This window comes from Pantherophis guttatus, chromosome 2 (assembly GCF_059756535.1).
Source record: "Pantherophis guttatus breed Tessera chromosome 2, ASM5975653v1, whole genome shotgun sequence".
Taxonomy (NCBI): Eukaryota; Metazoa; Chordata; class Lepidosauria; order Squamata; family Colubridae; genus Pantherophis; species Pantherophis guttatus.
In genome coordinates, this window is record NC_142064.1 from 33,434,568 (window position 1) to 33,461,569 (window position 27,002).

At 37.8% G+C, this 27,002-nt stretch overlaps 1 protein-coding gene across 1 annotated transcript; it reads left to right on the forward strand.

Annotated features, from left to right (window-relative positions):
* The first annotated feature begins 4,075 nt into the window (after positions 1-4,075).
* SLC30A5 (solute carrier family 30 member 5) lies at positions 4,076-24,690 on the forward strand. The gene is made up of 16 exons (XM_034441041.3): positions 4,076-4,444; positions 6,786-6,908; positions 7,707-7,773; positions 9,343-9,428; positions 10,120-10,207; positions 10,334-10,421; positions 13,287-13,363; positions 13,952-14,122; positions 15,685-15,973; positions 16,749-16,957; positions 18,619-18,776; positions 21,345-21,474; positions 21,922-22,147; positions 22,683-22,909; positions 23,020-23,148; positions 23,856-24,690. The coding sequence occupies exons 1-16, from the start codon at positions 4,362-4,364 to the stop codon at positions 24,024-24,026; spliced, it is 2,322 nt and encodes a 773-aa protein (XP_034296932.1). The 5' UTR covers positions 4,076-4,361; the 3' UTR covers positions 24,027-24,690.
* Positions 24,691-27,002: the final 2,312 nt, after the last annotated feature.

The following is a 27,002-nucleotide window of genomic DNA, read 5'->3' on the forward strand; positions in this document are numbered from 1 at the left end:
ATCATCCTAAAAAAAAACCAAAATACCTAAACAAAAAACAACTAAAACAAAAAAATTGTTCTCAATAACAGCAATTTACACATCTCCAGCATATTTACATCCCACAGTATCAGATTATTTATAAAAGATGAAATAATCTGTATTCTTATTTCTGGATAAACAATTGAATTGAACAATTGAATGGGATCATAAATGTATTAATAGCAGCAACTAATTTATTCATTAGTATGAGTAAATGCGGCCGCGCGGGTGGTTATGGGCGCAACTTGTTGTGCCTACGTGACACCCCTCCTGCGCGAGCTGCACTGGCTCCCAGTGGTCTTCCGGGTGCGATTCAAGGTGTTGGTTACCACCTTTAAAGCGCTCCATGGCATTGGACCTGGGTACCTTCGAGACCGTCTTCTGCCACCAGTAGCCTCCCACCGGCCAGTCCGCTCCCACAGAGAGGGTCTCCTCAGGGTGCCGTCGGCCAAATTATGTCGGCTGGCGACACCCAGGGGGAGGGCCTTCTCTGTGGGAGCCCCTGCCCTTTGGAATGAACTGCCCCCAGAAATGCGTAAGATCTCCGACCTCCGTGTATTTCGCTGTGCCCTCAAAACCTTGTTGTTCTGCGAGGCCGGGCTATCAATGTAAAGATTTTAATTGGTTTTAAATGTGGGATTTTAAATTTGGGGGTTTTATAATTGAGCCAATTATTTAATAATTTTAATTATTTTTAAATTTTGTTTGTCTTTGTGCTTTTAATCAGGCTGTACACCGCCCTGAGTCCTTCGGGAGAAGGGCGGTATAGAAATAAAATTATTATTATTATTATTATTATTATTATTATTATTATTATTATTATTATTATTATTATTATTATTATTATTATTAAATATAGGCCTTTCTGTGAGAACAAGAGTAAGTAGCTTTTGGTTTTCTTTTCTTCTTTAAAAGTCTAACTTTCAGAATTTACTTTAAATTCTACGAAGACATCGGTATCTCAAAGCCCAAGTAAGATGCAAATCTCTAATAGGATCACAATGTATGCCACTGAAATAGAGGGAAATGTATATTCTAAGTTGCCTTTTGAGACTGTGACAGAAGTGTTGCCCAAAGTCAGCAAGACTGCCTTCATATTGCATATCACATAAGCCACCTGGAGTCAGTGAGGTGAGTAGCATAGAAGTGTGCTGAATAAATAAATAAATAATTTTGGATCTGGACCATTAACACTTCTTTCTGACATAGCCATCTATTTGTGCAAAATAGTCATGAAAGCCATTGTTGTTGCCTGCAGCCAAACTTTAAGAACTATGCAAACAGTCATGCTTTTCTTCCCCTATTACTAGTGGGTGTCTTCTGGAGGTCAAGTTTTCTGGACTGTTAAATATTCATTCTCTGTTTGGCAACATCTCCCCCTTCTGGATATAAAATATATACTATTATGCTATATATGCTATTAAAATCCATCACTGTTTAAGTAATATCAGGAAAGGGAAAATTCAATAATCTCAGCAAGAAACCAAAGTTCCATATAGAATTGTTATCACAGAATGAAACTCTAAAACTGAAATTCGCAGGTTACTGATAGCGGATAGCTCTTTAATCCATTCATTTCTCATAACTAAAGGTTAGAGTTTCATGAATGAAAGCCTTATAGCTTACAAGAGATTATTTGATTTGTAAAAAGTACAGCATTTGCATGGATAAGTTTAAAGTGAGCAAGGCTGACAAATACCACACAGTCACTACAGGAAACAGTCAATATAAATAGTAAGGATACCAGCAACAAGGTTAGTCATACAAATACAAACTGTCTAATATGTTTCTGATTGGATTCCTTCAGAGACAGGAAATTGGATTCGGTGATCTAAATGGTCCTTTTCAATTCTAATTCTAGATATTTTCTTTATTTAGTCCTATGCATTGCTACCCTAATATACCGTATATCTCACTAGCCAAGTTCACAGATCCCACTACTATTGGTTTGCTTAACTATGTTTAGTTGAATAAGCCACAAATCATGCATCAAGTGTAAGCTATGATTAACAAACCACAAGCTATGTCCATTCCATATGTTTAGCCAAAATCACACAATATACATAATTGTACCACTGTGTTAATATGGCTCTTCCCAGTTTTGAAATTTGCTTGTTTCAGCTTAGAACTTTATATGAAACAGATCATAGACAATATTTATTGTTAATTGTAGAGCTCTTGATCCAAGATAAAAGTGGTCAACTGCAGCCTTTAGGCTGCAAACCGTCTTTGAAACCCCCAAACCCTCCCAGAGTGGACTTGGTGCAGGAGAAGATAACATATATTTATATGTTTATTACATTTATATCTGCCTATCATTCAAAAATTCAGGGCAGCGTATATAATGTTTCCTCTTTCTGTTTTCTTCACAAGAATGACTGAGGTAAGTTGAGCCTGAGAGAGATTGACTGGCCCAAAGTCATCAAGTGAGCTTTCAGGACTATGGATGGATCTGAACCTCTTCAGGGTCCATCAACATAACTAGTACACCACACTGATTAAGGCAAAGCCTTAATGTAATTGTAAATCCTCCTGAACATCGTAAATAGTTTTGGAAAAGTTTTAAGCCTCTGCAAGGCTCAAGACATTAATTGCTAAAAAACCATTGCAAGCCTTCAAACTAGGGATCAGCTCCATAATTACAGCCTTATTCAATACAGTTATATCCCAACTTTATTACTCATGCTTCATTATTCACTGACAACTTCATTATCATACTCATACAATGCCCTCTCTAGCCTTCCGGCAGAATAAGAAGAAAACATGCACCTCCTCTGCTGAAAAGGTTGTTTATCTTTAACATAAATACGGGACATTTATAGTATCCGAAAGCAGGTGTAATTAAGGGATACAATTTCAAAATAATATTCAGAGGTATTTGGGAGCTGCATCCAAAACAATTGATGGTTCTATGTTGCTTTAGGCACTCCGGTTGTACCCCTGAGTTACAGCATTGCTTAGACTTAGGTGTCTTTCCTCTCCTCTGAAGACATGTCAGTACAAATACATTATAAGGTAATCAATCTGAATGAAGTGATGTTGGAACAGAAGGATGTTCTGATACAAAGACCTTGCCCATATGTAATCAAACTGGCTTGCTGTGATTTACTCAAATGGAAGAGGATGCATTGAAATCACAGACATATGTACCTAAAATCCGGGTGAGTTGGCTGCCTTATTGGGGTCAGATATGGTCAGCTCCAGTCTCACCTTTCACCTTTATTACTCTGCCCAAGAATTTGGCTGAGCTTCCAGCAAAAAATCCAGACAGTACACAAGGGCCAAGCAGACAGATTAAGTACCATGGCCAAGATATCAGAGGGTGAAATTGAATTTAGGGTCACAAATTGAAGCTCCGTTGCCTGGATGGCAAGGTATGAAATTACACTCCTTCCTTAGCATGGTGAGCCAGGAATCACACGGCACCCGGTAAGTTAAGAGGAGACTCTTGGCCTGCAGTCATAAGCAGAACACTTGATCCAGTAATATAAATCCTGTTGGGTTCAATCTGAATGGAGCGTATTTCTGAGAAAGCTTCTTATAGGAGACTTTAGATTGCAATCCAGTGTAGTTGTTCCACCAAGTCTTTGGAACTTGCTCCTGAATTATTATTAGACTACAACTTTGTACCTTATTTTATAAGAGAATTCTAAGTGAATTCAATGAATTCTGGGGAGAAGCCACAGCCCACAGCAGGGCAAGTATTTTCCCACTGGAGGGCTTCTGATTCAAGCACAGACCCTCTAGTTAGAAAGATATGAACCACTGGCCAAAGCAGTTGCAGGTTATAGGAACTCTGGTATATCAATATTTGAAGGCCACAGATTTTCACTCTGAATCTAAGCCCATATAGCCAACAAAATAAATCGGGCTACAAGGAACAACAATGTGACATGACCGTGTCTGAAGGACTCGGGTCAGAGAGAATCTGCTCCAGAGAAAACGGGCATAAATATTGTACTGTAAGTATCATTCCAGGGAGAAAGCGATGCAGACATACGCCGATAGATGGCGCTGCCTCATGCCATTTCCTAAAGCCCTGATGGGCGAATCCATTTATCAGGCAGGAGCGGGGGAAGAGATGGGAAGTTGAGCAGCGAGTGTCACCTTTCTTCCGGTCCCCGCTTTCTCCTTTCCGCTTCTCTGCAGTTCCGGCGGCTGTTGAGGACGTGGCTTTTGGCTCACCGGCCTCTTCCTGTTCCGCGGCGGGCTGAGGCCTGCTGCGGGCTGTCATTTACCTGTTCGCTCACCCGGCCCTCCGCCCGTGGAGGATGAGGAGGCCCCGCGGCGGCGGAGGCGGCGACGGTGGCGGCTGAAGAGGCCGGGCGTGAGAGCCGGCAATGGAAGAAAAGTTCAGCGGGAGCAGCAGCGAGGCCCTGGCCAGAGGCGGGCGGCTGGGGCCTGTGGATGTACCCAGCGCCCGGTAACTGACCGTCCCGGGAGCGTTTAGCCGAGAGGGCGAGCGGGTCCAGGCGGAGCCTGCGAGGAGGGTTCTCATTTCTTTTGATGGGACTAAAGGTCATTTTGACAGGACGCCGCCTGCAAGCCGGGCTAACGTGGAGGCATCGTCTCCTCTGTAGAGCAAAGGCTTTCTCGGCCAGGTCTTTCTATGGAAGACGCGGCGAAGCCCCGTTAGACTTTTTGCAGTTTATGCACCCCGTATCCTCATCAGAGGTTCTTTATTCCTTGCGGTGAAAGCCACAGACAGGGACAACAAGCACCTGTTCTTTCCCACCTGTGGCTTCGTTATGTTATCCTACACCTGCTAGGTTTCTTCTCTGCAAAACTATTAAAGATTGTCTGTGTGGGTGGGTGGGTGAGAGAGAGAGAGAGATGGCTATGTAATTTTAAGGCGGTATTTTCGAAAGTAGTTAACCATGGTCGTCTAACAAGGATGATGAGGGGACTGGAGGCTAAAACATACGAAGAACGGTTGCTGCAGCCTGGTATGTCTACTCTAGTCTGATGAAGAGAAGGACTAGGGGTGATATGAGAGCAGTGTTCCAATATCTCAGGGGCTGCCACAAAGAAGAGAGAGTCAAACTGTTCTCCAAAGCACCTGAGGGTAGGATGAGAAGCAATGGGTGGAAATTAATCAAGGAGAGAAGCAACCTAGAACTAAGGAGAAATTTCCTGACAGTTAGAACAATTAATCAGTGGAACAACTTGCCTCCAGAAGTTATCAGTTTTTAAGAAGATATTAGATAACCATTTGTCTGAAGTGGTGTAGGGGGTAGCCTAGTGTCTGAAGTAGCCTAAGCAGGGGGTTGGACTAGAAGACCTCTAAGGTCCCTTCCAACTCTGTTTATTCTATTCTATTCTATCCTGCCCTAGCCCTAGCCCTAGCCCTAGCCCTAGCCCTAGCCCTAGCCCTATTCTTCTATTCACTAGGAAAAGCTTCCCAAATGGCTTTGTACCTAATGATGGACCAGAGGCTTCTTTTTTCTAGCCTGCTGCCTTAATCACTACACCAAACTGGCTCCCCAGTTAACAAAATAGATGCACAATTTCCTTTAGTCATACATGACTATTCACCTAGAATAGCAACAGTTCTTTTACACTAAGCTTCTTTAGTGTAGTAAAGCCTACACTGAGCCAGATTCAGAGTTCAGTTTTAAAATATTTTCATTTGTCAAAACCAACTTTATTTATCTTAGATCCCAAGGAAACCCTAGCAAATACTCTGTGACTTAGATAACCGGGTAAAATTTACTAATTTTTATTATAGTGGAATTACCACATCCTTGAATTCTTCCCGGATTGTTTTCCCCCAAAATCCCCATAGGAGCCTTTTTTTCCCCTCTGGTCTAAAGTCAATGTATTATTAGATGGTAACCTGGACAGACCACAATCTCCCATATTAAAACCATACTTGAACACACTGAATCGTAGAGACTGAATCTATTTCTCATTTTTATCTGTCACTTTAGCCTATATTGTAGAAGTCAAACTAGTTCCTTAAAGTTTTGAGTGTCTTGGTTGTATGTAACTTATGCATGCATATTAAATTGTTGTATTGGACTATAAATCAATAAATATGCAAGTGGGATATTTACTAATAGTACCCTGTTTTCCTGAAAATAAGACATCCCCTGATAATAAGCCCAGTCGGGCTTTTGAGCGCATGCGCTAAAATAAGCCCCCCCCCCAAAAAAAATAAGCCCTCCCCGAAAATATTTAAACGCAGAGCTGGAAATCAGGTAAGACGGCAAGAGGAGCCCCAACTTGCTCCATGTGTCCCAAAATAATAAGACCTCCACGAAAATAAGGCTAAGTGCTTATTTTGGGCTTAAAAAAATAAGACAGGGTCTTATTTTCAGGGAAACATGGTAAATGTTTGCTATTAGGAGTACTGGACTGGACCAATCCAGGATGCATCTTTTGTTTTAAATAACTTCTAGTAAAGCAGAGAAATTAACAATGGGATAGTATTTTGAGGAACAAATGCATCATGGATAGTACAATTATGCTTACTTCATATAATTCCAGAGTATAAATAAAGACAGGTGCATTTAGTTCTCTTAGCATTTTACACCTTAAGTATTTGATTAGCCACTGGGCATTATAAATCAGAAACCGTTTCATGTAGTTATCCATTAAAAATATATTCAAGTTAAGTAATTAAATCTTTTAAATTGTCTTACTTTTGATTTTTCCAATTTTAATTCTAGAATTGATACATTGAAAGTTAACTTACCTAAAATACGTTTACCTAATTGTATAGAATGAAAAGTTAACATTTAACTTTTTTTTCTTCTTTTCAGCCTGACTAAATACATAGTGTTACTATGCTTAACTAAATTTTTGAAGGCTCTAGGATTATTTGAATCCTATGATCTCTTGAAAGTAGTTCACCTTGTACAATTTATCTTCATTGTAAAACTTGGGTGAGTTGACTTTTTTTTTCCAGCACTTGTTATTATCATTTGTTTTGTATCTAAACTCCTATGGAGATTCTCAGTAATCCAGGTCACAACTGTCCCAAAGATGCTTTTTCAAGAGGCAACTGAACTTTCTTGTTTTTCTTTGAAGATGTTTCACTTCTCATCCAAGAAGCTGCTTCTGCTCCAAGCTGAAAAACAAGAAAGTCCAGTTGCCTCTTGAAAAAGCATCTTTGGGACATTCGTATCTAAACATTTTTCCTGGGGGAGGTGGCCATCATCATAGACTTGTTAAGCTCATAGGACTGTTGAAAATTTATGGTCCTGTTACCAAGCATACTCCCTCATTTTAATTCTTTTTCATAGCCATCTCTAGTCGCTGTTAGAGTCAGTCAGATCAATGAATGTTATTTTGTCACAAAAAAATTTAGTTTGCTAAAATAATTAGCATTAATTTAGAGTTGAGACCATTGTCAAAAGTATGTTTGCAAATTACTTTTGGTTAACTGGCTAGTAAAAATGTTGCAGATGTATTTCTACATATCTTTTAAATAAGTATGTAGAAATAAATACATAAACAATGCAGAAATTGTTTTTCTGTAGCTTTCTATAAATCCATATTAATTCCTACATGAAATAAGATGTGTTGGGTTCCAGATTAGAAACGATGGATTTGTTTTATTCTGTGAAATGAATGCTTTAAAATGCCATAGTCAAATTTACAGGATATATAAATATAATGTAGGCACTGATCTTTTTTTCTAAATTGCAGTCATTGACTAACAGGATTTTGTATTTGTACAGATCTGCATTTTTTACAATTTTGATTCAAAAACCATTTTCTTCTGGAAAGCCAGTAACTAAGCATCAGGTCTGTAGAACTTTGATTACAGAGATCATGTTTATATGAACTAGTTTAAAGGAATTGTTAAAGTGTCTAGACAAGCTGTGTATATGTATAGATCAGAACATAGCATATAGAATTAGAATGACAGAACGTTTATTTCAGTTGGAAATCAATTGTAGTATTGCAGAAACTTCCCCAAAATTATATTAAATCATATGAAAGATTCAATATATTTTTCATGATTTGCATTGGAAAATGCATTTTAGAAAGCTTAAAAATATTGTGTCTGTTACATATTTCTGTCTCTGCAATAGTTTATTAAAGTTAAGAATTGATTTAATCAGGTTGCCTATTGAAATACTTTGAAAACAAAATATTAGTTCTCTACATTATTTATACTTTGTTATATTTACAATCCAAGACCAAATGCCATTCTCTAAAGTAACCAAAGCTCAATTGTCAGTTCAAGAAATTATATATTAGCTGCTATTACAGGTAATCCTCGATTTACAACAGTTCATTTAATAACTGTTCAAAGTACAGTGGCACTGAAAAAAGTGGCATGACTATTTTTCACACTTAACAACCATAACAGCATCTCTATGGTCACATGATCAAAATTCTGACACTTGACAACTGACTTATATTTATGATGGTTGCAGTGTCTGGAGGTCTTGTGATCAAGCAAAGTCAATGGGGAAGCCAGTTCACTTAACAACCATGTTACTAATTTAACAACTGCAGTTACTCACTTAACAGCTTTTGCAGGAAAGGTCGTAAAATGGGGCAAAATTCACTTAACAAATGTTTCACTTAAGAACAATTTGGGGTTCAATTGTGGTGGTAAGTCGAGGACTATCTGTATTACAGGCAGAAGTGTCATTTAATTTCGTGCATTTATTTAAAGTATCTTATGTGCCACAACTTTGGGTGGCTCACAACAAAAATAAAACCAAAATAGCAATAACAACAACAAACAGTACAACACCAAATACAATGCCCCGGCTCTAACCTTACCCTTTCCCAATGCTTGGGGGAAGAGCCAGCTTCCTGAAAGCTAAAACATTGAGGTCCTTCTAGGAGGAAGTTGTATGCAGTATTTTGTGAGAAAATTTAGCGACAAGTATTCTGAGTTCATTTGCTATATATTAATGAATTAGTTCAGTCTAGAATTGGGGGTGTAGCATTTTGGTAATGAAATTATTTTGTTGTGAGATAAGGGCTGAAATTATCCAATTCCTTTTGGGGAGAGAATTTTGGAGTTTTTAAATGTTTTTTAAAACGTTTAAAAACAATGTGTAATAGTTCATTTTATGTTAAGCTGATTTTATGTGTTTTTCTCAGGATGGTAGAGTTTGGTGTTGCAGTCCTATAGAGCTTTAGATACTGCAGAGAAAAGAGTTTAGTGGGCATCAAATGGCCTCCAAAATTCTATATTTCTGCAATTGTACTAAAACTGTTTAAATATGAATTATTGAATTGTGTATTTCAGAGTTAAATAATCTAACAAAACATTGTGTGTGCTTTTTAAGAGAATAATTCGGATTCAGAATTGAGTATAAGAATCCTCATGCATTTTTTCTTTTCTTCCAGTGGATCAAAATAATTAAACATGCCGTTGTTGGTTGTATAATATCATTCTTGTGGTTTTTTGGCCTCACTCTGTGTGGACCACTAAGGTAAATATATTGTGGGTTTATCCATGAAAAATGTGATGTACAAATCAAGTTTATGTATGTTAGCCGCCTCCAATCTTACAGAAGTATAAAAGGCTAAACTAAAAGGTTACAATACAATATCTTAAAACAGACTGAGATACCACAAATGTCCATGGTAGTAGCATCGATTTCCTGGACTGTGAATTAAAACTTACATTATAACTCTTGGAGAAGCTTTAACTTTTTTTCTTAACACCATTTTTTAACCAGTATATTAGGTCTAGAATTCATATCTTTATGGTAGCCAAAACAAAAGTTATGTTAGGCCAGACCCATCCCTTCAGTGCAATCCTATACCTCTCTCTTCAGAAATTGATCCATTTAGTGATGCAGAAGGAGTTTCTCCAAGGGTAGGACTTGTACTTATTCTGTGCAAGGTTACTTAAGAGTAATATTGAGAAAATATGGATGAAATTCTTAATATGTAGACCATCGTTGAATCAGAGAGAGGCAGAATTTTATTTCTGTTCTGCCTTGCAAAACTCAGCAGATGATGTACTGTATCCCCCACCTTCAGATGAGAAGGTACTGCAACAACTGTTCTGATTAAGTTGGTAGAAAGAATTCCAGAATACTGTTTGAGTGAGCCTCAGATTTTCAAATTAGTGTCTTAACAAAATTTGGTTACTTTGGCTGTCTTCTTCTTTTGCAGAACTGTGTTGATTTTTGAACATAGTGATATTGTTGTCATTTCGTTACTCAGTGTCCTATTCACAAGTTCCAAAGGAGGACCAGCAAAGGTATCATTGGTTTTACAAAAAAACTTTATGTAATAAAAGTTTTCATATTATCTGTTTTTTTGTTGCCACAAATTATTCAGAGTATTTGTCTCCTTTTATAACCAGCTTCTCCATTTTTTTCCCCAGACTAGAGGTGTGGCATTTTTTATAATTGCTGTGATCTGCCTGCTGCTTTTTGATAATGATGATCTCATGGCTAAAATTGCAGAACACCGTATCCTTTCTGATTTTATAATAGAGAGAAATTTTTTTACTAGCTGCTTAAGACTGTTAACATATTGCAAAAAATGAAGTACTTTATTCTGTTAGAAATTGTGCCCAATTGAACTACTATTTCTGAAATAAATTTGCTAATACGTAACACTTAGTGGTTATGTAATAGCATACTTTTGTATGCTGAGGCATGTTGGTTTTTATTTTAAAAAAAGTATCAGTAGTTAATTTCCTTAATTTTCTTCTTCTTTGAAAAATAATGAGAAAGGAAACTATAGCTATACCCTTTTCCACTCCTGTAAATTAATGTGGTAATGAAAAGATCTAAGGTTTTGGGCTTTTTTTGCTTTGCCTATATATAACAATGCTTATTGTTTATTGTCTATATACCATTATGCTCTGCAAGGAATATAGCATTTTTGTTTTAATGTGCAAGCAGAATAAACTGAAAAATACAGCTTAACCTGCTGTTGTTTCCAAACAATAGAAAGTAAAATAACTTTACTGTAATATCTTTAGCTCTTATGAGAAACTGGTACTTAATTATAATCAGGATTTATCCCTAGTGAGAAAGTATAAAAAACTGACACCCCAAGTGCTCTTTATAATTCTCTGCTATAATCCCTATCCCTGAACCAGATCATTTGAAGCTTTAAAGCAGGGATGTCAAACTCAAGGCCCGTGGGTTGCATCCAGCCTGTGAGGTGCTTAGATCTGGCCCACAGGGCTGCCCTGGAAACAGCAAAGGACCAGCCTGTGGTGCCTCTGCCAGCGAAAATGGAGCCCGGGAGGACCACGTACGGCCCTCTGGAGCTCCATTTTCGCTGGCAGAGGGCTGCAAGCCATTACTGCCGAAAACAGGTGCCCCTGACATGAGTGATGTCAAGCTGGCCACGCCCCCCAGGCCACACCACCTGACACCCCACCCCACCCCCGAGATCAAACACAACTCTGATGCAGCCCTCAATGAAATTGAGTTTGACACCCCTGCTTTAAAGCAAGGAGTAGTTCTTTAAACTTGGGAGGGTGAGGGGGGTGGAGGGTGAGGGGGGTGGAGAGGGGGGCATATACAAAGTAAAGATTCAGCATGCTCTGATGCTGCCAAATAGACAATTTAACTTAATGGTTTCGTACAAAGTTAAAAGCATGAGGATACTTTATTTTCTACAATATCCCTTGGCCAATGTCTGTGGTCAAAGCAGTAATCTCTCAGTATTGCCTTTTGATTACCAAAAATGACTGGAAATTCATCATCATAGTTCCTCCTGAGGGCGTTCATGCAGGGTGGTCAGAAGAATGCGGTTGTCAGTCCAGAAAGCTACTGAGCTATTTAGGAAAATCCACAGTAGATACGCATCATAACACCAATTAAGCATTAGGTCAGAGGGCTCCATGCAGCTTGTGAAACCAGCTGTTACCGTGATCATAACCCTCTCTCACCATGGTTGCTGAAAGCACAATTTTCCAACATCTTATGACAGGTAACAGCTGATAACAGTAGTGAAATAAGTATAGAAGTAGTCCTCACATAATGACCATTTGTTCAGCAACTGTTGAAAGTTATGGCATTGCTGAATAAATGGTAGTTATGTCTGGTCCCCAAAATTATGGCCACACCTGCAGTCACATGATCAAAATTTGGGTGCTTGGCAACCTACCTGTATTTAGGACTGCAAGGATACTTCAAAAGGGACCAAGCCAAGACTTGCTTGGATCAGGGTGGATCCTTAGTGACTGTTGAGATTTGGTTAATAACAACAACAGGGATTGCTGTTGCTAAATGATGTGGTCACATGACATCCCTCTTATAATCAGAGCACTTGTTGATGGAAATTTCAATCCCAATTATTGTCATAATTCATGGATTATCTAAATCAGTTTTTTTTAAAAAAAAAAAATCCTGCAAACTCCCTGAAAATAGTGGTGCCCACTTGTCGTAGGCTACCTTGTTACTTTATGAACCTCAGCCTCTCAAAAATATTAAGTCCAGTCAAGCAAAATTGTAACTGGGTTATGAATTCCTCAACTCCGTTGATCAGGAATGTAAAATTAGAATCTAAATGATAATTTCTTCACATTGAAGAATTCTTAAATTGGTCCCATAAATAATTACTACAGTACTGCCCCCTTAAGAACATAAAGCACACAATTCTCCTTCAGAGGCCATTAACTATCTGCAATATAATGAGCCAGCTATCTTAATAAATCAAGATCCAGATTTTTGGCATGTCTTCAGATTAGGTTCTTGATAGGAATGCATTCTGTTTGAGGCTACGGAACACTACCTTTGGTAAGAGTAAAAAATAAGGAACAAGATGGAATTGATAGTGGAAGACTTTTCCATAAGATTTCAATGTAAAGGTTATAACTCACTTTGAAAACTTTCCCATTAGATTGAAAATCGTTATTTACTGTATATTTTAGTATATGCATTCTAATCATGTTTCTAATTTGTGTGTTCTATGATCGGTTTTTTTAAAGAGGTATCAACCAATTAACATAAAGAAATAGCAGTTATAAACAGCTAACAAAATAATATAAACATTTACAAAAACCCAAAAAGAAAAAAAAAGGCCTGGGAAAATTATACCATGAACAAAACAATTCCAAAATATTTGCCCAGATTGTTAAAAAGTCCTCTTACTTGTTCCCTGGTTTTTCACCTTTAATGCAATCGTTTGTGATTGAGTATTGCTTAGCTTATCCTTCAAAAATCAGATGAAACTCATTTTTTCACTATAGGGATTATCTTTCATTAATTTCTTTAAGAAAGTAATTAATAGAAATCAGAATGTTGTTATGTATGCTTGAATGAGACAGGGATAAGGTCCTGTTGCAGAATTTTCCTGAACTTCAAATTTTTTAGCTGAAGGACATCATGACAGCGCTCTAACCCATATGCTTTATACAGTCATCACTTTCTTAGGAGTTGCAGACCATAAGGTAAATGCTGAATAAACTGTTGAAAAGTTAGTAACTTAATTATTTTAATTGGTTACTGTTAGCAAACATTTTTTAAAAAGTACTATTAATAGTTTCTGCTGAATTGTTTCAAATTTTTTGGATATGCACAGTCCTTAAATGTAAGTATCTTTGTAGATGAAGGAGGTGTTAAAATCATCTTTTACCTGGAGGAAAATCCCATTGTACTTAGGGTAGCTTACTTCACAGTAGAAATACTATGTTGTATTGCAACATCATTAACAAATCATTTTTTATTTAATGGCCTTCAATTTGCAGTAATTTATTATGTATTTGTATCATAATGGTAGTACCAGTATGTTAGGGAGCACAGGACTTGGATTTAGGAAACTGGAAACTTGGATATCACTAGGTACAGCTGCAGGCATTGATTTTATCAATTGTTTACAAATTTCTGGGGCTGCTAATAATTTTATATGCATCTTTCTTCTGCTTTCTGAGAAAAATGTAAAGTTTGTGGTGTTTATTAATAGAGATATACTTAAAGGAATATTGAGCATTTGTTTTTTAGAGTGTTAATTGAAGTCTTTTTCTTTTTTCTTTTGGTAGGGTGGAGTAATCTTGCTTGTATTAGCATTGTGTTGTAAAGTTGGATTTCACACAGCTTCCCGAAAACTCTCAGTCGATATTGGTGGAGCCAAACGCCTTCAATCATTATCACATCTTGTTTCAGTTCTCCTTCTGTGTCCTTGGGTGATTGTTTTGTCTCTGACAACAGAGGTAATTAGCATCACTTGACTATTAAAGAGAAAGCAGCATTCTGATGTCAAAATGTTATATCTAAGTCATTTTTGTTACTGGAGTCAGTACCTTCAAGGCGTGGCTCTTGGAGAGGCAGTTTTGTTTGCACCATGCCTTTCCCAAAAGAATGGGGATGCCGGGATTGAAGCTTCTGCAGTTTCATCTTGAAACATGTTCTCTAGAAGAAGTGGCTTTTTGCACTTCTCCCATTTCCCAAAGAGAAAGGGAACAAAATGGATAAAATAGAAGCACCTCCTGGTGTGACTATCCCACCTTTATCATAAAGGTATGAGGGGGGCAATCAAAGCAGAATAGCACATCCTGTTCAGGGTAAGGGAAAGAGGCTTTGAAGGGGCAGGTTCCTGCAGTGTGTCACAGCTTGACACAGAGAATACTACAATAGTTATTAGATGAAATTATGAAGGAATAGGTGAATGCTAACAATAACAATGGCACTTAGACTTGTATATACTGCTTTACAGTGCTTTATAGCCCTCTCTAAGCAGTTTACAGAGTCAGCATATTGCCCCCAAACAATCTAGGTCCTCATTTTACCGACCTCGGAAGAATGGAAGTCTGAGTCAACCTTGAGCTGTTCAGAATCAAACCAAACTGTGGCAACTGGCAATCAGCAGAAGTAGCCTGCAGAACTGCATTCTAACCACAGCACCACCACAGCTTTTCTATTACATATGCTTTGCCAATTACAGAAGTTAGAAATGCAACTATAGTCCACTTTGTTTCTGAAACTGATATCAAAATTCCAGCTGATTTTCACCACTCCAAATTTCACTTTCATTTTTTTAATAACTCATCAGTTTAACCCAGTTTCTTGCTAGCTTTAAGAACATTGTCTTTATAATTTTATAAATTTTACTACCCTTTCCTTAACTATTTTTATAAATGTAACGGGCTATAATTGGAAAGGGTGTTGGGGTATCTTCGAGTCATTCTTGACTTCTGGGAATTGCCTGGACAAGTCCCTGCAGTTTTCTTGCCAAGGTTTTTTGGAAGTGGTTTGCTGTTTCCTAATTCCTAGGGCTGAGAAAGAGTGACTGGTTTAAGGTCACCAAGCTGGCTGACAAAACCAAGCTGGTTTTGTGCCTAAAACAGGACTAGAATTCATTATCTCCTTCCTGGTTTCTAGCCTGGTACCTTAACCACCAAACTGGCTTTCTAATTGGAAAGTTGATCAGTTAAAATTCTGAATTTACGGTGATGCACAGTAGTGATGTAGTGATTACTAGAGCAAGTTCTTGGATATTTGTGATTAATGTTGTACTCAGGGATTTTAATCTGATCTCGCACGATATTTTCTTACAGTATATATTTATTTATCTTAATAATACTGTAGGTACTTATTCCTGAACTGTTAAGAGATCCTGACTACACAGTGTTGTTTTCAAATCATAAAATGTGTTGATAAACAATGCTAATTTTTGTTCATTTCAAAAGTGAAGAAAAATACATTTGTTCAATAATGTATAACAATATTTAAATATTACTGCCTGTATTTACATATTTGCATATTTTGATTGCAGAGCAAAGTAGAATCATGGCCTTCCCTCATCATGCCCTTTTTAAGTGTAATCTTTTTTGTCATAATTTTGGACTTCTATGTAGAATCTATGTGTTTTGTCAAGATGGAAGCATCTAAATGTGCCCGTTACGGATCCTTTCTCATTTTCATAAGTGCTCTAATTTTTGGTAATTTTTGGACACATCCAATAACAAACCAGCTTCGTGCTATGAATAAACCAGCACACCAGGAAACTACAGAGCATGTTATATCTGGAGGAGTGGTAGTCAGTGCCATTTTCTTTATACTATGTAAGTATGACATTTGCAGTGTTTTTATCCCAAATACTGTGCTGAAATTTCTAGCTGTAAATCATCACTATTGCTACTATAGAGATTTGGTTCAAAGAGAACTGCATTGTTCATTTTAAAATAATAAGTTACACTAAGTGTTCTGAACTTAAACTTGTGTACAGGTGCACAAAAGCATTCCCTGTTGGTTATTCTGTTGCCATATGAAGACAAGGTTATTAGGTTTGGAGTTTCTAAATTTTCTTTGAAAGCAATTCCTTGCTTCATTTTTATCAGTACCTATCAAATTGCATGAATTATCTCCTTTGAAAATCCTGCCTTGGTTAACATGTCCATAGGCTAAATTGCAGAAATAGATCAGGTTTTTTTAATTGGAGGTTTCTTGCTAGTCAATTCATGAAAGATGAGTGATTAGTTGTTTAATTTTTTAAAAAACATATCTAGTGCTCAGGCCCATCTCAAGGCCTTGCTAATTATTGTTTTTCTCAGCTGCTGTGTATTTTAATTTTTGTATATGTTTTTGTTTCATCTTTTTAATATTGTTCCTCACCCTGACTCATTGTTGAGATGGTGGCCGCATACATTGATTAAATAAAAAAATTCAATACCATCATGGGGCTTAACTTGAAGCACAAAGAAACAATATCACCCTATGCATTAAGTGATTAAGTGGCGAGTATGATATAATATTGAATAGTCTGAATCTCTGGGAAAAGAACTTTTTAAAATGCATTTGTTTTTCATGTGTGATATAGGCTTTTTTTTTTCTTTTCAGCTGCCAATATTCTTTCCTCCCCAACACGGAAAGGGCAGAAAGGCACTCTTATTGGTTATTCGCCAGAAGGAATACCACTGTACAATTTTATGGGCGATGCTTTACAACACAGCTCTCAGTCCTTGCCTCGATTTATTAAAGAATCATTGAAGCAAATTCTTGAGGAGTCTGACTCAAGGCAGATCTTTTATTTTCTATGCCTAAATCTGGTAAGCTTATCTTTAAAATAGTTAACCCTGTGTGAGTTTGAGAGAGAGAGAGAAATATATGAAATTACTTTTTTTGTTATTTGGCATTGAGAATAAAACAGAAGCCTCCATTTAATGTAAACCTCTCTGGAAGGGCCTGCACTGATCATATAGTCCAGCCTTACAATTTTAGACAAAAGACTGCATCTTAATGGAAGCTTCTCAAGGAAATCCCAGTTTCTCCATAGATAACTTGATAAAACAGTTTTATGTATAAGGACTGCAGTCGGAGATTAATTTTATTTCTCTGCATTTTCATATGAATGTTAACTTCACAAAAAATGTATATATCCTTAAGGATCTAAGTCATCGATTTAGTCAGCAGTAAAACTAATGACAGTGTTTTACAGAACTATGTAAATGACTTGTGAACTAATCTGAAGGGCAGCTGCTTTTAAAACTGATGACAAAATTCAAAAGCATTAGGTGATATGGCACGAGACATTGTTGGTCATAGGATATAAAGTGGGTGGGAGAAGGAAACACTAAAGTAAGAGTTCCTTTCCATTACTTTTGTATGTTCCTAGATAATATTAATCAGCTTCATCCAAGATTTGTACTCCAAAGTCCAGAATATGCTGTCTTACTCAAAAATTGCAACTGTACAAGAAGGAGCTCTATCTCTGTGCAGAATTGATTGACTTGGAGTAGCACTTACTTTCTGTTTCCTCTTGGAAATAGGGTGATATTTTGTTCTCTTAGCTGTTTCCTTGGCCACATTGCCCAACCATTGTTAAAAGCCTTGTTAAAAACATTTTTGATCCTGTCTTAAACTATGTATTTTAAACGTTCAGGCATAAAATTGCAAATTGAAAAGAAATAATGGATCAGCGTATTGTTTTACTTTTATCAAAGCTAGATAAAATAGTAAATTACTAAAAGGCAAAAGACTATAGCAATAGCACTGCAGATACTGCAGATGCAGTGGCACAGTGGTTAGAATGCAGTAGTGCATGCTAACTCAATGTTCACTCCAGGAGTTTGATTCTGAGTGGCTGAAGGTTGACACAGCCTTCCATCCTTCCAAGGTCAGTAAAATGAGGACCCAGATTGTTGGGGGCAATATGCTGATTCTGTAAACCACCTAGAGAGGGCTGTAAAAGTACTGTGAAGATGTATATAATTGCTATTGCTAGACTTATATATTGCCCCATAGTGCTTCATAGCACTCTCTGAGCAATTTACAAATATCAGCATATTGCCCCCAACAATCTGGGTCCTCATTTTACGATCTCAGAAAGATGGAAGACTGAGTCAACTTTGAGTTGGTCAGGATCGAACTCCTGGCTGTGGGCTGAGTTAGCCTGCAATACTGCATTCTAAGCACTGTCCCACCACAGCTCAAAAGACAAGCAGTGAAACTTTTTTCTACATCTTTGTTTTAATAGTTGTGAAACAGAAATCATTCTCAGGTATAATTTTCTCTCTTATACAAGCAAACATTTGAAATGCTTATTGAGAATATAATTTTCTTCCAGATTATACTTTGTAGAGTAGTATATCTATCTTTGTTTTGTTTGTTTTTTTCCCATTAGATATGAATTTTTCTAATCAGTTTGATATGTAACACTAAAATGTGTTTCATTTTCAAAGACAAAATATTTTATTTTTATTTTTTTTAGGCTTTTACATTTATAGAGTTATTTTATGGTGTATGGACCAATAGTCTAGGATTAATTTCGGATGGATTTCACATGCTTTTTGACTGTTCAGCTTTAGTTATGGGTCTCTTTGCAGCACTGATGACTAGATGGAAAGCAACCCGTATATTCTCCTATGGGTATGTATACTGAATAAATTATAAAGATTTCTTAAAGAGTATAAAGACAAAGTTGTGAGACTAAAAGATAGGTAATTTACACCAAATAAACATAATGAAAAGACTCAGTTTACACTATTTATTTATTTCTTATACTTATATGCCGCCCTTCTCCCAAAGGACTTGGGGCGGCTCACAGAAATTAAAACAATGAAAACAATAAAAATAGCTACTAAAATAATCAATTAAAATCTCCCAATTAAAAATCACCTATCAATTCAGAAAATTTGTTGGAAAAGCCATGTCTTCAGGTCACGGCGGAAAGAGCGGAGGTCGGGGGCCGTCCGGAGCCTCGTGGGTAACCCATTCCAGAGGGTCGGTGCGTCCACAGAGAACGCCCTCATCCTGGACGCCACCAGCCGACATTGTCTGGCCAATGGCACCCGGAGGAGGGCAGTCCTATGTGAGCACACAGGGCGGTGGGAGGCAGGCAGAAGGTGGTCCTGCAGGTACCCTGGGCCCATGCCATGTAGGGCTTTATAGGTAAGTACCAGCACCTTGAAGCGGATCCAAAGGACCACCGGTAACCAGTGCAGCTCGCGCAGGAGAGGTGTAACACAGGAGTAATGGGAAGCTCCAGTAACAACCCGCGCGGCCACATTCTGGACCAGCTGGAGCCTCCGGGTACACCCCAAGGGCAGCCCCATGTAAAGGGCATTGCTGTAGTCCAAACGAGAGATAACGAGAACTTGGGTGACTGTACGGAGGGCATCCCTGTCTAGGAAAGAGCATAACCAGGGAACCTATGCAAAAGCCTCCCTGGTCACGGCTGTCAGATGGTCCACTAAGGACAGCCGCAAATCCAGGAGGACGCCTAGATTGCGAGCCCTTTCAGAGGGAGTAAGCAACTCCCCTCCCATCAAGAGTGATGGGGCCACTAGACCATGAGATGCCGGCAACCACAGCCACTCGATCTTGGAGGGGTTGAGTCTGAGCCTGTTCCTACCCATCCAGACCCGTACCACCTCCAGGCACTTAGACATCACAGAAAGGGCATCTCTGGGTTGGTCCAGGGTGAGATGTAAAGCTGGGTATCATCAGCATACTGATGATATCTCACCCCAAAACTGCGAATGATCTCACCCAGCGGCTTCATATAGATGTTAAAGAGCAAAGGGGAGAGAACCGATCCCTGAGGCACCCCACAAGTGAGGGGCTTCGGGGAGGATCTCTGTCCCCTGCCCAGACAAACTGCGTGCAACCCGAGAGGTAGGAGGAGAACCACTGCAAAACAGTGCCCCTCACCCCCAACCTGCCAAGTCGTCGCAGTAGGATACCATGGTCGATGGTATCGAAAGCCGCTGAGAGGTCAAGTAGGGCCAGGATGGAGGAATAGTCCCCACCCCGGGCCCGCCAGAGATCATTCACCAGAGCGACCAATACTGTTTCCGTGCTGTGTCCGCGCCTGAAGCCCGATTGGTACGGGTCTAGATAATCCGTTTCCTCCAGGAATTGTGGAATTTGGTGTGCCACCACGGACTCAACAACCTTCGCTATAAAGCGAAGGTTGGAGATGGGACGAAAGTTGTTCAAGGAGGCCGGATCCAGGGCAGGCTTCTTGAGAAGGGGTCAAACCACCGCCTCCTTAAGGGTGGCGGGGAAGACCCCATCCCTCAGCGAAGCATTGACAATCGCCTGGATCCAGTCTCTGGTCACCTCTCTGGTTGCCGCAACAAGCCAGGAGGGACACGGGTCCAACAAACATGTGGAGGCCCCAATCTACCAACAATCCTGTCCACTTCATCTACGGATACAGGTTCAAAGTCAACCCAGATGTTGCCTTCAAGGCTTGCTCCCATCTCCTCGTCAGACCCTGCCCAGTCAGAGGCTAAACCCGTCCAGATCTGAGCGATTTTGTCTTGCAGAAATTGAGCAAAATCCTCAGCACTGCCCTGCAGTAATTTACACTAAAGTAAACAATGATATATTGTTTTTGAATAATCACAATTTATGTATTGTCTTAAGACACTTTTTTAAAGCCGTGGTTTACAAACCAGGAGGAGAGACAGACTGTTCCCAACTCTTAATTTTCAACAAAATACTAAATACCTGGTTCCTATCCAAAGCCTTGGGTTAGGATGGGAATTGAGCCTTTTTTTGGACTTTTAGTTCTGTCTTCCAGTCAACTTTCTTTCTTTCTTTCTTTCTTTCTTTCTTTCTTTCTTTCTTTCTTTCTTTCTTTCATTTATGAAAAATATTGTTGCAGTATATTTAACAGCAGTCAACCAGGGAATATAATTATATATGTGTGTTTTTGTCGTATTCTTTTTACTGCAGATTTTTAAATGTTCTATTTTTGTTTGCTTTTCTGTTTGTATTTGGGGAGGGGGAGGTTGGAATTTGTATTTTAACTTTAGGAATAAAATAATCTGTTAAAAAAAGAATCATGGAGTTTCCAGTCCCAATTAGCACTGTTAAACAAGGACTATCTGAAATCTTGGATTCTCAGAATAGTTTGAAATTTCAGCGTATTCAGAACATCTCAGTATATTTTCTCTTTAGTCTTATTCCTTGTTTTCTCAATTACAGGTTTGGCCGTGTGGAAATTCTCTCAGGTTTTATTAACGGACTTTTTCTCATGGTAATAGCTTTCTTTGTCTTCACTGAGTCCGTGGCCAGACTGGTTGATCCTCCAGACATAGATACAAATATGTTGACTGTAAGTTTGTGAATTTTTGTTTTATATAATCTTTAAAAATACTGCTCCAAAGCATTTTTAAAATTCAGTATAAACAGGATTCACTTTTCCAAGCATTTCTGATGCTGTTAAGTTCATAGAACTTTCCCATGACAATGAAAATAAAGCACACTTAGCTGGCCTCAAAATTTTCAACCTCAAAAATTTTTAAATGGTGCTTTTCCTTCAGAGAAAAAATGGTGGGAAATGTGTAGAACTGAGGCTGGCAACTCAGAAAGCCTTTATGAGCCAGAGCCATTGACATTTTACTACCTTTATGTGGCAATAACACTGAAGTGTCTGTAAATGGGCATATAGAACGAGAATAACAACCTCGGGGAGTTGCTTTGGGCTGGTTTCTTTGATTTCTTAGGCATAGTTAATAGCATTAAATAAAATATAAAAATTTCTTTGTTCTCCTTCATGCAGCCTGTTTCAGTTGGAGGACTGATAGTAAACCTTGTTGGTATCTGTGCCTTTAGCCATGCCCATTCCCACGGGCCTTCTCGAGGAGGATGCCATGCACATGAACACAGTCATTCCCATCACAGCCATGGTCATGGCCATGGCCATTCCCACAATGACCACGGGCACTCTCATAATCATGGACACGGGCATGGATCATTAGGAGGCAGCATGAATACTAATATGAGGGGTAAGTAGAAAGCAATGGATTTTTTATGACTTCAGTTTTTATTTATCATAGAATGACTTAATGTATCTTATTATAAGGAAAGGCATCTAACAGGAAGGGCATCCAGCCAGTAAACGCTCAATTCTATTCAGTCGCCCTGACTCTACCCCGAATTAAGGGATTACAGGGTCGTAAAAGGGAAGTTTTTTAATGACATATAAGATAAAGGCCTTTGGCAAACTCCCTTGGATTGTGTGTGTTTGTTGTTTGATTTTTTTCATTCTTATCCAGTTCTTGTTATCTTTGCTATTTTTTATTCTTTATTTTTATTTCTGACTTTATTTTACTTGTGATCTGCCCATAGTTATTGGGAGTTGAGTGGCATACAAATGTAATAAATATTTTTTAAAAATAGATCATAAAAATATTTTAGGATATCAGGTTTTAAAATCTGATATGGATTGATTAGAGTACTTGATAGGAGTACTTATTTCTACTGTTCATGTCGTTTAACTACTAAGTGTATTAATGATCTGTGTTTCCTTCTCCACTCCAGGAGTGTTTCTACATGTCTTGGCAGATACCCTCGGCAGTGTTGGTGTTATCATATCAACAATTCTCATTCAACAGTTTGGATGGTTGATAGCCGATCCACTCTGTTCTCTATTTATTGCTACGCTGATTTTTCTCAGTGTTATCCCTCTAATAAAAGATGCTTGCCAAGTACTCTTGTTGAGACTGCCTCCAGAACATGAAAAAGATCTGCACGTGGCTTTAGAAAAGGTTAGAAGTAACAATGCCTATAATTTCATACAAATGAATTTTTTGGAGAAGCATAATATTGAACAGTATTACAAAATATTTATTACTCGTTATCCTGTGTTTTTTAACAGATCCAGAACATAGATGGTGTCATCTCCTACAGAGATCCTCACTTCTGGGGTCACTCTGCTAATGTGGTGGCAGGCACAATACATGTACAAGTAATGTCAGAAGTAATGGAACAGAGAATAATTCAGCAGGTAGCTCAGTATGTTCATTCTTCATGAAGCTTCAGTTCTCACACTTATGGCTTTCTCTAGATTAGTGAAATGTCAGTCGCCAATAGTACAACCAAATGGTAAAACCACCTTCGTGATAACATGTTTTGAAAGTTGTTCATTGTCTTCAATTAGTAGAATGTTTAAACCGGCAGGTAATTTTAACATGTTTTGCATGTAACTCCGCTGTGTGTGCATTGTTGAAGGCAATCTTGGTCTGGGGATTATTCATTTTCAAAGTTATTTCCAGAAGTTTCCAACAGATGTAGCAGTGATAAGATGACTTCGATGAGGCAGGGATGGAACTGTGGAACACTTTACCCGTTTTTTACATTTCAAAAAAAATAAGTACAACATATATGTAATTTGCTTAATGCATTTTTCTATTCCTTCCTTCCTTTTTAAAAAAATGATGCTGAGATTGATCAGTGCTTTCACTGTAGATTTTGTGCATATTATGCCAATAGAAAAAAATAGAATCCTAGGTTAGACTTGCTGAGAGAACAAGTCATTCCTCTGCTGCCCAAAAAGAAGCTTTTAAAGAAAATACATTTTTCACATGCAGAAGTTTTACAATCTAGGTGATAGAGTAATATTTCTTGTCTAAGAACAATTATCTTCCTTAGATCTTCAGAGAGAGGTTTGCTAAACATTTAACATTTGTATTTTACTGTTCATTTTTTGTTTAGGTATCAGCTGTTCTCAAAGATTCTGGTGTTAACAATTTGACTATCCAGGTGGAAAAGGAAGCTTATTTTCAGCATATGTCTGGCCTCAGTACAGGGTTCCATGATGTCCTTGCAATGACAAAACAAATGGAATCCATGAAGTACTACAAGGATGGTACTTATATCATGTAATTTGGAGTTCACATCTGTCAATTTCACTATCTTCATTATTTCATCAAGAGAATTTGCACATAAATGTACAGAATTTTTAGACAAACTGTTAATATACCTTTAAAACCAGATCAAGAGGTTTATAAAAATGTGGGACACCTAGGACATATGCTGTATATGTGGAAATAATGGCAATGTAAAATATTGTATTTGGTGTCTTATTAAACTGATTTTGCTATATGAATGTGGATGAGCACAAATGTATTGTACACTTTCCTCCAAAAGGAATAATGAACAATTCTCTCCCATTGCAACCTAAAATTGTTTTCATAAGCTTTGAAAAGGACATTAGCAGACTCCATAAAAAAATTGTCTTCAAAGTTATTTTGAAGTTTTGCTGGTGTATGTGTACTTACACATTGAGTGCAAATATTTTTAAAAACATTAAATACAAATGTACATTTTTATATTAATTCCATTTCTGTATACAATCCTATTTTCTAAGTACATCTTTTTTAATGAAGGAAAATAGATTCTGCTATAGAAATATTGTCAGGTGAATTAATTTTTTTAGAAGGAAAAATCCCTGGTAACCACAAATCAGGGAGGGAAAATATTTTTTTGTTTTTGCACTTCTGTGTTCCTTAGTTTGAACCACTGTGTAAAATAAATACTTTATAATTTTTATAAGTATCTAGTGAAATTATTGCATAAATTACAGGCTTAAAACTAGAAAAATTCAGTGACAATTGAGTTTTCTGCCTTGAGTCATTTGTCCCTGATTATAGTAATCAAAGAGAAAACGATACTGTGAGTACAATTTTCTATAGAATTTTAAGGAGTTATAGAGTTCCTCTAAAATGGCATAGAATATTTAGACAAGTTCAATACTTGTTATGGCAACACATATTGAAACAAGTAGAATAGGTGATGGTGAGGTTGGAAACAGAACATAGGACTGGGAAGGATGTTTCTTCATTTCAAATGTAACAAGAATGAGATTATTAAAGGATTAATTTCCCTTAAATATCATTGACCCTTTCAGTATTTCAAATAATGGAGGCAATTGTCTATATGTATCAAAAAATTGTCCTTCATTATGCCCGTTATGATAATGAACTACATTTCTGCTTAATATGATGCAGTTTGTCTTCCCCACCACTCTAGAGCTATGAACGTTGAACAAATATGTAGACAACATTATGTCTCTGTTGAATCTTGTATCGTCAACATTTAAATGAAGATAAAGGTATTTGGCACAATCCAGGACGTTTAAGTTTCATTCTGTGTTAAAATGCAGAATACATGACTTAATGGATGTGACAAATGTAAATAATTTGTCCAGAGTCCAACACAATATTTTGGTAAGCAAACTGAGTAAATATAACCCAAGCCATTACAGCAGATGGCACCATCTAACAAACCCAATTCACCATCACCATATCTATAGCACAATTGGACCTGAATGAGAAGAAATCCAAGGACTGTTGATCAGGCTGTAAAGAAGTGTCTTAGAAGCAAGCACTAGCAATGAATGCATTTTCATGTTGCTATTAATCAAACTATATGAATACTTCTATATAGTTACTAGAAATCAAGCTCAATTTGAAGAAATCTTCTGACCAGCAGGATAAAAACCTAAAAATGACCATTACTTGTTTCTATTCAAACTGAGTAGAGTACAACTGTATGAGTACAATGTCCTTCAACAGTTTTATTATTTAAATTGTGTGAAGATGTTTTTCCTCAGTCAGTTTTCTTTATGTATTGGCCATGGCTACACAAGACCCATAGAAGTTTTATGACAACCTTACACAGCCTGGTGTTCCCCCACAACTACAACAGTCATCAGCCAACATAACCATTGCTTATTGGAAACAAGTAACTGCTTCAATAGCTCCATAAAAGCAGCAGCAGTTTAATGACATCATGAAATCAACAGGTGTCATACATTGACAATATGGCAGCCTAGTGACTACTGAAGGCTTTTAAGGGTCCTAAATTTTGAATCCTATTTTCACCTGGGAATAAGCCAGTCTGAGGAGGCATTTCTGGGATTGTGCTGTTTGGTACCTGGAGATTTTACATACCATTAGATTTTAACAGGACAATTTCTTTTCAATCACATAAAAGCACCAGAGGTGGGTTTCAGCAGGTTCTGACCAGTTCTGGAGAACCGGTAGCAGAAATTTTGAGTAGTTCGGAGAACGGGTAGTAAAAATTCTGACTGGCCCCGCCCTCATCTATTCTCTGCCTCCCAAGTCCCAGCTGATCGGGAGGAAATGGGGATTTTTCAGTAACCTTTTCCTGGAGTGGGTGGGAATGGAGATTTTACAGTATCCTTCCCCTGCCACACCCACCAAGCCACACCCACAGAACCGGTAGTAAAAAAAATTTGAAACCCACCTCTGAAAAGCACATATATAATAAAGTGATATCAAGATGTTATTGATCAATAAAACCTAAGAATATCTGCCTTCTATATATTTTGGTGTGAACATATTAAGTATTACCATTTGCCACCAAGTTAATTCTTTCACCATTCAAGTAGAAGAGGTTTAAGATGCTCAGTATGTTTCAAGTGAAGCCCAATAGCTTATCTCTCAGTTTATCTGTCTCTTGCTGAGACAGTAAAATTCCTGGCTTTTCTATATACCGGTAAGTAACCTCTATGTGAAAATAATAAATATCCATTAATAATAAGAAATCGGGAGCATCCAACTTTCCATCTCTTTCATCTACATTTTAACATCTCTATGACCAGCAAAGATGCAGTTGCTCCAGCAGACACGTGCAATCATAGACATACCATAGGTGTTGCTTGTCTGACAATGATACATGTTTACATTTATGGGGAACCTGGTTGGGAATTGGGAAAAGAGGTATCAGCTGTACTTACGATGATGCACTTCATTGTACTGGTTTACTAAGATACATCAAATTTCAAACTGGCACATACGATGATCGTAAATGAAACAGACCTGGGGTTTTAATAAT